Source organism: Oncorhynchus gorbuscha, linkage group LG06 (genome assembly GCF_021184085.1).
Source record: "Oncorhynchus gorbuscha isolate QuinsamMale2020 ecotype Even-year linkage group LG06, OgorEven_v1.0, whole genome shotgun sequence".
NCBI lineage: Eukaryota > Metazoa > Chordata > Actinopteri > Salmoniformes > Salmonidae > Oncorhynchus > Oncorhynchus gorbuscha.
Window position 1 is genome coordinate 19,972,192 of NC_060178.1, and position 12,325 is coordinate 19,984,516.

General features: G+C 43.8%; 1 protein-coding gene across 7 annotated transcripts in view; it reads right to left on the minus strand.

Moving 5' to 3' along the window:
- Window positions 1–12,325, minus strand: part of LOC124037656 (CUGBP Elav-like family member 5) — a 423,888-nt gene that overhangs the window by 21,155 nt on the left and 390,408 nt on the right. For all 7 annotated transcript variants that reach the window (XM_046352589.1, XM_046352588.1, XM_046352587.1 and 4 more), the window contains one exon: window positions 7,527–7,692. In XM_046352589.1, the coding sequence (XP_046208545.1) occupies window positions 7,527–7,692 (166 nt within the window). The remainder of the gene's footprint in view (window positions 1–7,526; window positions 7,693–12,325) is intronic.

Consider the following 12,325-nt stretch of genomic DNA (forward strand, 5'->3'; position numbering starts at 1 on the left):
ACATGAAATAACTTATACAAATACAAAACAACAAAACGGAACGTGAAACCTAATTAGAGCCTATCTGGTGAAACTACACAGAGACAGGAACAATCACCCACAAAATACACAGTGAAACCCAGGCTACCTAAATACGGTTCCCAATCAGAGACAACGAGAATCACCTGACTCTGATTGAGAACCGCCTCAGGCAGCCAACCTATGCTACACCCCTACTCAGCCGCAATCCCAATGCCTACACAACCCCAATACGAAACACAACATTTAAACCCATGTCACACCCTGGCCTGACCAAATATATAACGAAAACACAAAACACTATGACCAAGGCGTGACACTAATATTAATAATATGTATGTCAATCTCTCCTTGCTCAAAGTGGAGGAGAGATTGACTTCATCACTGCTTGTATTTATGAGAGGTATTGACATGTTGAATGCACCCAGCTGTCTGTTTGAACTACTGACACACAGCTCGGACACCCATGTATACCCCACAAGACATGCCACAAGAGGTCTCTTCACAGTCCCCATGTCCAGAACAGATGATGGAAGGCACACATTACTAAATAGAGCCATGACTACATGGAACTCTATTCCACATGAAGTAACTGATGCAAGCAGTACAATTAGATTTTTAAAAACAGATAGAAAACACCTTATGGAACAGCGGGGACTGTAAAGCAATACAAACATAGGCACAGATACATGCATACACACACACACAAGATAGTATACGCACTATACACACACATACACAGATTTTGTACTGTATATATGTGGTAGTGGTGGAGTAGGGGACAGAGAGCACACCGTCTGTGAATGTATGTTTCTAAAATTGTATAAACTTCCTTAATTTTGCTGCACCCCAGGAAGAGTAGCTGCTGCCTCCATAATAAATACAAATACAAATGCTACAAGTGTTTTATTTTTTAAAGCCCATAACCATGTGTGTGAGGTGTATACTTTCATTTCAAAGTAGATTTGTTTAAGACTACCAATAATCACTTTGTGTGACACTGATTTAGCCCACAGCAGTAAAAGGTTTTAACCTTTGAGGCTCTCTAAACTTTTTTGGCTGTCCTACACAAGCTTTATTGATGTTGTTGTGTTTTTATGGCACAATGATAGGTAGGTGGGCGCAGAGGTGATTCAGATCATTACAAAAGAGGATAATGATCCACGTTTACCTCAAGATCAGGCAGGCTTTGAATGGTAATCTTTACAGTACTATTTGTGGTCTATGGAAATGCACGCACTGCATTGTGGGAATTAGTGAGGCACCTGTCATCAGTCACTGATATGTTATGCACGTCTCCAGTTCTTAAAGAGATATTTAGGCTAAGGTTATCAAGAGAGAGGCTCACATTTTTTTATAGTTGATGTCTAGGCCGCATATTTGGCACAGTTGAATTGTGGGACATATCTAAGTATAGTGGCAATGCATGGAATCAAGACATTGAGAGTCCATGAGACCAACTTGATACATACATTTAAACCACTCCCAGAGGGCCAGCATCACTAAAGAATATGAAAGCATGTCTTTGACATTACAATGAATTATTCCACTTACAGTGCCTTGCGAAAGTATTCGGCCCCCTTGAACTTTGCGACCTTTTGCCACATTTCAGGCTTCAAACATAAAGATATAAAAATGTATTTTTTGTGAAGAATCAACAACAAGTGGGACACAATCATGAAGTGGAACGACATTTATTGGATATTTCAAACTTTTTTAACAAATCAAAAACTGAAAAATTGGGCGTGCAAAATTATTCAGCCCCCTTAAGTTAATACTTTGTAGCGCCACCTTTTGCTGCGATTACAGCTGTAAGTCGCTTGGCACTGTATTTAGAGCATTATTCCCAAAGTCTCTGAATGGCTGTAAAAACTCTCAGCCCCCTTAAACAGATAGCCTTGCCAGTAATGTCATGTGTTCCTTCAATGAACTCTAAATAAGTAATGGCCTGGTCGACATGTGAAAGGGGAGGCTGCTGCATACATACATACACCAGTCTGCTGCTGCATACATACACCAGTCTGCTGCTGCATACATACATACACCAGTCTGCTGCTGCATACATACACCAGTCTGCTGCTGCATACATACACCAGTCTGCTGCTGCATACATACATACACCAGTCTGCTGCTGCATACATACATACACCAGTCTGCTGCTGCATACATACACCAGTCTGCTGCTGCATACATACACCAGTCTGCTGCTGCATACACACACCAGTCTGCTGCTGCATACATACACCAGTCTGCTGCTGCATACATACACCAGTCTGCTGCTGCATACATACACCAGTCTGCTGCTGCATACATACACCAGTCTGCTGCTGCATACATACACCAGTCTGCTGCTGCATACATACACCAGTCTGCTGCTGCATACATACACCAGTCTGCTGCTGCATACATACACCAGTCTGCTGCTGCATACATACAACAGTCTGCTGCTGCATAAACACACCAGTCTGCTGCTGCATACATACACCAGTCTGCTGCTGCATACATACACCAGTCTGCTGCTGCATACATACACCAGTCTGCTGCTGCATACATACACCAGTCTGCTGCTGCATACATACACCAGTCTGCTGCTGCATACATACAGCAGTCTGCTGCTGCATACATACACCAGTCTGCTGCTGCATACATACACCAGTCTGCTGCATACATACACCAGTCTGCTGCTGCATACATACACCAGTCTGCTGCTGCATACATACACCAGTCTGCTGCTGCATACATACACCAGTCTGCTGCTGCATGTCTGTTGCTGCATACACACACCAGTCTGCTGCTGCATACATACACCAGTCTGCTGCTGCATACACACACCAGTCTGCTGCTGCATACATACACCAGTCTGCTGCTGCATACATACACCAGTCTGCTGCTGCATACATACACCAGTCTGCTGCTGCATACATACACCAGTCTGCTGCTGCATACATACACCAGTCTGCTGCTGCATACATACACCAGTCTGCTGCTGCATACATACACCAGTCTGCTGCTGCATACATACACCAGTCTGCTGCTGCATACATACACCAGTCTGCTGCTGCATACACACACCAGTCTGCTGCTGCATACATACACCAGTTTGCTGCTGCATACATACACCAGTCTGCTGCTGCATACACACACCGGTCTGCTGCTGCATACATACACCAGTCTGCTGCTGCATACATACACCAGTCTGCTGCTGCATACATACACCAGTCTGCTGCTGCATAAACACACCAGTCTGCAGCTGCATACATACACCAGTCTGCTGCTGCATACACACACCAGTCTGCTGCTGCATACATACACCAGTCTGCTGCTGCATACATACACCAGTCTGCTGCTGCATACACACACCAGTCTGCTGCTGCATACATACACCAGTCTGCTGCTGCATACATACACCAGTCTGCTGCTGCATACATACACCAGTCTGCTGCTGCATACATACATACACCAGTCTGCTGCTGCATACATACATACACCAGTCTGCTGCTTGCTGCTGCATACATACATACACCAGTCTGCTGCTGCATACATACACCAGTCTGCTGCTGCATACATACACCAGTCTGCTGCTGCATACACACACCAGTCCGCTGCTGCATACATACACCAGTCTGCTGCTGCATACATACACCAGTCTGCTGCTGCATACATACACCAGTCTGCTGCTGCATACACACACCAGTCTGCTGCTGCATACATACACCAGTCTGCTGCTGCATACATACACCAGTCTGCTGCTGCATACATACACCAGTCTGCTGCTGCATACATACACCAGTCTGCTGCCGACCAGCACAAACGCCAATGAATGAATGAATGAATTAAATAAACATGTATTTCATATTTATTGTAGTCTTTGGAATTTCAAGAAAAGCCATGCGTTCTTGCTAGGATTAATAATGCATTGGATTCAATAATAAGGTCATCAGCAGACTGTAGTTTACACTGAAGCGTGTCCAATTCGAATCCCACCGTACCTTCTCCGCTGTGCAATCTGGTTTCCGAGCCGGTCACGGGTGCACCTCAGCCACACTCAAGCTACTAAACGATATCATAACCGCCATCGATAAAAGACAGTACTGTGCAGCCGTCTTCATCGACCTTGCCAAGGCCTTCGACTCTGTCAATCATCATATTCTTATCGGCAGACTCAGTAGCCTCGGTTTTTCAGATGACTGCCTTGCCTGGTTCACCAATTACTTTGCAGACAGAGTTCAGTGTGTCAAATCGGAGGGCATGCTGTCCGGTCCTCTGGCAGTCTCTATGGGGGTGCCACAGGGTTCAATTCTCGGGCCGACTCTTTTCTCTGTATATATCAATGATGTTGCTCTTGCTGCGGGCGATTCCCTGATCCACCTCTACGCAGACGACACCATTCTATATACTTTCGGCCCATCATTGGACACTGTGCTATCTAACCTCCAAACGAGCTTCAATGCCATACAACACTCCTTCCGTGGACTCCAACTGCTCTTAAACGCTAGTAAAACCAAATGCATGCACCCGCATGCCCGACTAGCATCACCACCCTGGATGGTTCCGACCTTGAATATGTGGACATCTATAAGTACCTAGGTGTCTGGCTCGACTGCAAACTCTCCTTCCAGACTCATATCAAATATCTCCAATCGAAAATCAAATCAAGAGTCGGCTTTCTATTCCGCAACAAAGCCTCCTTCACTCACGCCGCCAAGCTTACCCTAGTAAAACTGACTATCCTACCGATCCTCGACTTCGGCGATGTCATCTACAAAATGGCTTCCAACACTCTACTCAGCAAACTGGATGCAGTCTATCACAGTGCCATCCGTTTTGTCACTAAAGCACCTTATACCACCCACCACTGCGACTTGTATGCTCTAGACGGCTGGCCCTCGCTACATATTCGTCGCCAGACCCACTGGCTCCAGGTCATCTACATGTCCATGCTAGGTAAAGCTCCGCCTTATCTCAGTTCACTGGTCACGATGGCAACACCCATCCGTACCACGCGCTCCAGCAGGTGTATCTCTCTGATCATCCCTAAAGCCAACACCTCATTTGGCCGCCTTTCGTTCCAGTACTCTGCTGCCTGTGACTGGAACGAATTGCAAAAATCGCTGAAGTTGGAGACTTTTATCTCCCTCACCAACTTCAAACATCAGCTATCTGAGCAGCTAACCGATCGCTGCTGCTGTACATAGTCTATTGGTAAATAGCCCACCCATTTTCACCTACCTCATTCCCATACTGTTTTTATCCTTTTTTATTTATTTACTTTTCTGCTCTTTTGCACACCAATATCTCTACCTGTACATGACCATCTGATCATTTATCACTCCAGTGCTAATCTGCAAAATTGTAATTATTCGCCTACCTCGTGCCTTTTGCACACATTGTATATAGACTCCCCCTTTTTTCTACTGTGTTATTGACTTGTTAATTGTTTACTCCATGTGTAATAACTCTTTGGTTTCTGTTCACACTGCTATGCTTTATCTTGGCCAGGTCGCAGTTGCAAATGAGAACTTGTTCTCAACTAGCCTACCTGGTTAAATAAAGGTGAAAAAAGGGTTCCAGAACACACACCAGGGTTCCAGAACACACACCAGGGTTCCAGAACACACACCAGGGTTCCAGAACACACACCATGGTGAGCTCTTTTCAATACTACAGGCCCATTCATTAAGCTCCTTGCACAAAGCCCCCCCCCCCACAAAGGCCTGTTTTGGTTATGAATATCATACAGAATTGCTCTCTCGTACAAGGTGATGCAATATCATGAGGCTCTTTGAGAAGTTTACATTTATATGAAATAATCTATTTCTATATATCCTGGCATTGACTATGCACTTTTGTATATTTCAAATCGGTATTGTGTATTTACTGCACACATAGTCCATACAATATGTGCATATAAAGTACATGCAGGGGTTCCCGTCTCTTGGTCTTTCATCACAGTGGTATTATACTGCAGTCAAACACAACACACACAATGCAGTGTAATTCTGTCCTGTATTATCAACAGAGAAGAAGCTCCTCAGCTACACTTTTAATCACTTTCTTGGATTGATTATCCATGTGTAAAAAAGTGCCCACTTTGCACTAAAAATGTCACTGTAAATATTTGACAAATAGCCCCTCTCCAGCCTCCTCCAAAAACGTAACTTTGCAAATGAGTGCATATACATATACAGTAAACAGCATGTGTATATTGGCATGTTCCATCATACATGCATCTATTAAACCAAATCAGAGAGAGAGAGAGAGAGAGAGAGAGAGAGAGAGAGAGAGAGAGAGAGAGAGAGAGAGAGGGAGAGGGAGAGGGAGTAAGAGAGAGAGAGAGAGAGAGAGAGAGAGAGAGAGAGAGAGAGAGAGAGAGAGAGAGAGAGAGAGAGAGAGAGAGAGAGAGAGAGAGAGAGAGAGAGAGAGAGAGAGAGAGAGAGAGAGCAAAATAGAGAAAGAGAGAGAAAATGAGAGAGAGAGATAGAGCAAGAGACGGAGAGAGAAAGAGAGAGAGGTAGAGGGAGAGAGAGAAAGTGAAAATGAGAGAGAGGGAGGGAGAGAGATAGGGTGAGTGAGAGAGATAGAGAAAGAAAGAAAATAAGAGAGAGAGCGGGAGAGAGAGCGAGAGAGAGAAATAGACAGAGGTAGAATGAGAGAGAGAGAAAAAAGAGCGTGAGAGAGAGAGAGTGAGCGAGAGAGACAAAGAGCGTGCGAGAGAGAGAGAGAGAGAGAGAGAGAGAGAGAGAGAGAGAGAGAGAGAGAGAGAGAGATGGTCACTGACAGAATCCATTCTGTGATATTGATTTTCACAGTAGAAAGTAAAGGTGCTTTAAAATGTGTCATGTCAGACTGATGCACCATCTGAACTGTTGATTCCCTCATTGATATACAGTTATTCAGTTATACAGTTACCAAAGTCACAATACTGCAATGTCGGGAAAAAATACAAATAAACACAACAAAGACTTGTGTATTATTCATTTGGATGCATGCTTTGTGAGAGAAGATCTTGTGGGTTCCTCAGGTTGACAAAAACAAAGTTTTGCTGAATAAGGAAATGTTATTCAGTAGCTATCTCAAAGTCCTCTGTAATGTGTCTGTATAGAATGATGGGGCCGTTTGTAATCGAAAACAGAGGGAATTGCATGCAGATCCCCACTGGGCACAGACGTCAATTCAACATTTATTCCACGTTGGTTCAATGTAATTTCATTGAAATTATGTGGAAACAACATTGATTCAACCAGTGACGGATGGGAAATTAGTGTCTGTACCTGTAACAAATCTATTATGCTCCCGATTCGATTTACCGCACCAAAATATATCTGCATACACAACATAAATATGCAAATCACATCAGATTACATTTCTCTCCATCTGAATAATTTGGGATTATCAGTAGTAGACAGGAACTAAATCTACTTTTTTCTCTTGGCCTTGCTGCAGTCTGAGTTCCCTCTCCCCACACTCACACAAACACTCACACAAAGGGAATGAAACACATTGCTCACCCAGTGCCTGATGAAATTCAGCCGATACTGGGGTCATGGAGTTGTGTGGGAGACCATTGATGTTGATCGCCCCCATCTGGTGAATCTGGGTGGCGGGGAAGGCCACGCTGGGAGTCAGGAAGCCCCCGTGGCTCGCTGCCATGATGGCTGCCTGTTGCTGCATGAGCTGGGGGAACAGGAGGGAGAGATAGGGAGCGAGATTAGTATGGATGATGGGAGAACAGAGAAAGATGAATGGATGGTGGGAGAACAGAGAAAGATTAGTATGGATGGTGGGAGAACAGAGAAATATTAGTATGGATGGTGGGAGAACAGAGAAAGATTAGTATGGATGGTGGGAGAACAGAGAAAGATTAGTATGGATGGTGGGAGAACAGAGAAAGATTAGTATGGATGGTGGGAGAACAGAGAAAGATTAGTATGGATGGTGGGAGTACAGAGAAAGATTAGTATGGATGGTGGGAGAACAGAGAAAGATTAGTATGGATGGTGGGAGAACAGAGAAAGATTAGTATGGATGGTGGGAGAACAGAGAAAGATTAGTATGGATGGTGGGAGTACAGAGAAAGATTAGTATGGATGGTGGGAGAACAGAGAAAGATTAGTATTGATGGTGGGAGAACAGAGAAAGATTAGTATGGATGGTGGGAGAACAGAGAAAGATTAGTATTGATGGTGGGAGAACAGAGAACGATTAGTATGGATGGTGGGAGAACAGAGAAAGATTAGTATGGATGGTGGGAGAACAGAGAAAGATTAGTATGGATGGTGGGAGAACAGAGAAAGATTAGTATGGATGGTGGGAGTACAGAGAAAGATGAATGGATGGTGGGATAACAGAGAACGATTAGTATGGATAGTGGGAGAACAGAACAGATGGATGGTGGGAGAACAGAGAAAGATTAGTATGGATGGTGGGAGAACAGAGAAAGATTAGTATGGATGGTGGGAGAACAGAGAAAGATTAGTATGGATGGTGGGAGAACAGAGAAAGATTAGTATGGATGGTGGGAGAACAGAGAAAGATTAGTATGGATGGTGGGAGAACAGAGAAAGATTAGTATGGATGGTGGGAGAACAGAGAAAGATTAGTATGTATGGTGGGAGAACAGAGACAGATTAGTATGTATGGTGGGAGAACAGAGACAGATTAGTATGTATGGTGGGAGAACAGAGAAAGATTAGTATGTATGGTGGGAGAACAGAGACAGATTAGTATGTATGGTGGGAGAACAGAGACAGATTAGTATGTATGGTGGGAGAACAGAGACAGATTAGTATGTATGGTGGGAGAACAGAGACAGATTAGTATGTATGGTGGGAGAACAGAGACAGATTAGTATGTATGGTGGGAGAACAGAGACAGATTAGTATGTATGGTGGGAGAACAGAGACAGATTAGTATGTATGGTGGGAGAACAGAGACAGATTAGTATGTATGGTGGGAGAACAGAGACAGATTAGTATGAGAACAGATTAGATTAGTATGTATGGTGGGAGAACAGAGACAGATTAGTATGTATGGTGGGAGAACAGAGAAAGATTAGTATGGATGGTGGGAGAACAGAGAAAGATTAGTATGGATGGTGGGAGTACAGAGAAAGATTAGTATGGATGGTGGGAGTACAGAGAAAGATTAGTATGGATGGTGGGAGAACAGAGAAAGATTAGTATGGATGGTGGGAGAACAGAGAAAGATTAGTATGGATGGTGGGAGAACAGATAAAGATTAGTATGGATGGTGGGAGAACAGAGAAAGATTAGTATGAGAAAGATTAGTATGGATGGTGGGAGAACAGAGAAAGATTAGTATGGATGGTGGGAGTACAGAGAAAGATTAGTATGTATGGTGGGAGAACAGAGAAAGATTAGTATGGATGGTGGGAGAACAGAGAAAGATTAGTATGGATGGTGGGAGAACAGAGAAAGATTAGTATGGATGGTGGGAGAACAGAGAAAGATTAGTATGGATGGTGGGAGAACAGAGAAAGATTAGTATGGATGGTGGGAGAACAGAGAAAGATTAGTATGGATGGTGGGAGAACAGAGACAGATTAGTATGGCTGGTGGGAGAACAGAGGAGAACAACAGATTAGTATGGATGGTGGGAGAACAGAGACAGATTAGTATGGATGGTGGGAGAACAGAGACAGATTAGTATGGATGGTGGGAGAACAGAGACAGATTAGTATGGATGGTGGGAGAACAGAGAAAGATTAGTATGGATGGTGGGAGAACAGAGAAAGATTAGTATGGATGGTGGGAGAACAGAGAAAGATTAGTATGGATGGTGGGAGAACAGAGACAGATTAGTATGGATGGTGGGAGAACAGAGACAGATTAGTATGGATGGTGGGAGAACAGAGACAGATTAGTATGGATGGTGGGAGAACAGAGAAAGATTAGTATGGATGGTGGGAGAACAGAGACAGATTAGTATGGATGGTGGGAGAACAGAGAAAGATTAGTATGGATGGTGGGAGAACAGAGAAAGATTAGTATGGATGGTGGGAGAACAGAGAAAGATTAGTATGGATGGTGGGAGAACAGAGAAAGATTAGTATGGATGGTGGGAGAACAGAGAAAGATTAGTATGGATGGTGGGAGAACAGAGAAAGATTAGTATGGATGGTGGGAGAACAGAGAAAGATTAGTATGGATGGTGGGAGAACAGAGAAAGATTAGTATGGATGGTGGGAGAACAGAGACAGATTAGTATGGATGGTGGGAGAACAGAGACAGATTAGTATGGATGGTGGGAGAACAGAGACAGATTAGTATGGATGGTGGGAGAACAGAGACAGATTAGTATGGATGGTGGGAGAACAGAGAAAGATTAGTATGGATGGTGGGAGAACAGAGAAAGATTAGTATGGATGGTGGGAGAACAGAGAAAGATTAGTATGGATGGTGGGAGAACAGAGACAGATTAGTATGGATGGTGGGAGAACAGAGACAGATTAGTATGGATGGTGGGAGAACAGAGACAGATTAGTATGGATGGTGGGAGAACAGAGAAAGATTAGTATGGATGGTGGGAGAACAGAGACAGATTAGTATGGATGGTGGGAGAACAGAGAAAGATTTGTATGGATGGTGGGAGAACAGAGACAGATTAGTATGGATGGTGGGAGAACAGAGACAGATTAGTATGGATGGTGGGAGAACAGAGAAAGATTAGTATGGATGGTGGGAGAACAGAGAAAGATTAGTATGGATGGTGGGAGAACAGAGAAAGATTAGTATGGATGGTGGGAGAACAGAGAAAGATTAGTATGGATGGTGGGAGAACAGAGAAAGATTAGTATGGATGGTGGGAGAACAGAGAAAGATTAGTATGGATGGTGGGAGAACAGAGAAAGATTAGTATGGATGGTGGGAGAACAGAGACAGATTAGTATGGATGGTGGGAGAACAGAGACAGATTAGTATGGATGGTGGGAGAACAGAGACAGATTAGTATGGATGGTGGGAGAACAGAGACAGATTAGTATGGATGGTGGGAGAACAGAGACAGATTAGTATGGATGGTGGGAGAACAGAGAAAGATTAGTATGGATGGTGGGAGAACAGAGAAAGATTAGTATGGATGGTGGGAGAACAGAGAAAGATTAGTATGGATGGTGGGAGAACAGAGACAGATTAGTATGGATGGTGGGAGAACAGAGACAGATTAGTATGGATGGTGGGAGAACAGAGACAGATTAGTATGGATGGTGGGAGAACAGAGAAAGATTAGTATGGATGGTGGGAGAACAGAGACAGATTAGTATGGATGGTGGGAGAACAGAGAAAGATTTGTATGGATGGTGGGAGAACAGAGACAGATTAGTATGGATGGTGGGAGAACAGAGACAGATTAGTATGGATGGTGGGAGAACAGAGAAAGATTAGTATGGATGGTGGGAGAACAGAGAAAGATCAGTATGGATGGTGGGAGAACAGAGAAAGATTAGTATGGATGGTGGGAGAACAGAGAAAGATTAGTATGGATGGTGGGAGAACAGAGAAAGATTAGTATGGATGGTGGGAGAACAGAGAAAGATTAGTATGGATGGTGGGAGAACAGAGAAAGATTATTATGGATGGTGGGAGAACAGAGACAGATTAGTATGGATGGTGGGAGAACAGAGACAGATTAGTATGGATGGTGGGAGAACAGAGACAGATTAGTATGGATGGTGGGAGAACAGAGACAGATTAGTATGGATTGTGGGAGAACAGAGAAAGATTAGTATGGATGGTGGGAGTACAGAGAAAGATGAATGGATGGTGGGATAACAGAGAACGATTAGTATGGATAGTGGGAGAACAGAGAACGATTAGTATGGATGGTGGGAGAACAGAGAAAGATTAGTATGGATGGTGGGAGAACAGAGAAAGATTAGTATGGATGGTGGGAGAACAGAGAAAGATTAGTATGGATGGTGGGAGAACAGAGAAAGATTAGTATGGATGGTGGGAGAACAGAGAAAGATTAGTATGTATGGTGGGAGAACAGAGACAGATTAGTATGGATGGTGGGAGAACAGAGACAGATTAGTATGGATGGTGGGAGAACAGAGACAGATTAGTATGGATGGTGGGAGAACAGAGACAGATTAGTATGGATGGTGGGAGAACAGAGAAAGATTAGTATGGATGGTGGGAGAACAGAGAAAGATTAGTATGTATGGTGGGAGAACAGAGACAGATTAGTATGTATGGTGGGAGAACAGAGACAGATTAGTATGTATGGTGGGAGAACAGAGACAGATTAGTATGGATGGTGGGAGAACAGAGAAAGATTAGTATGGATG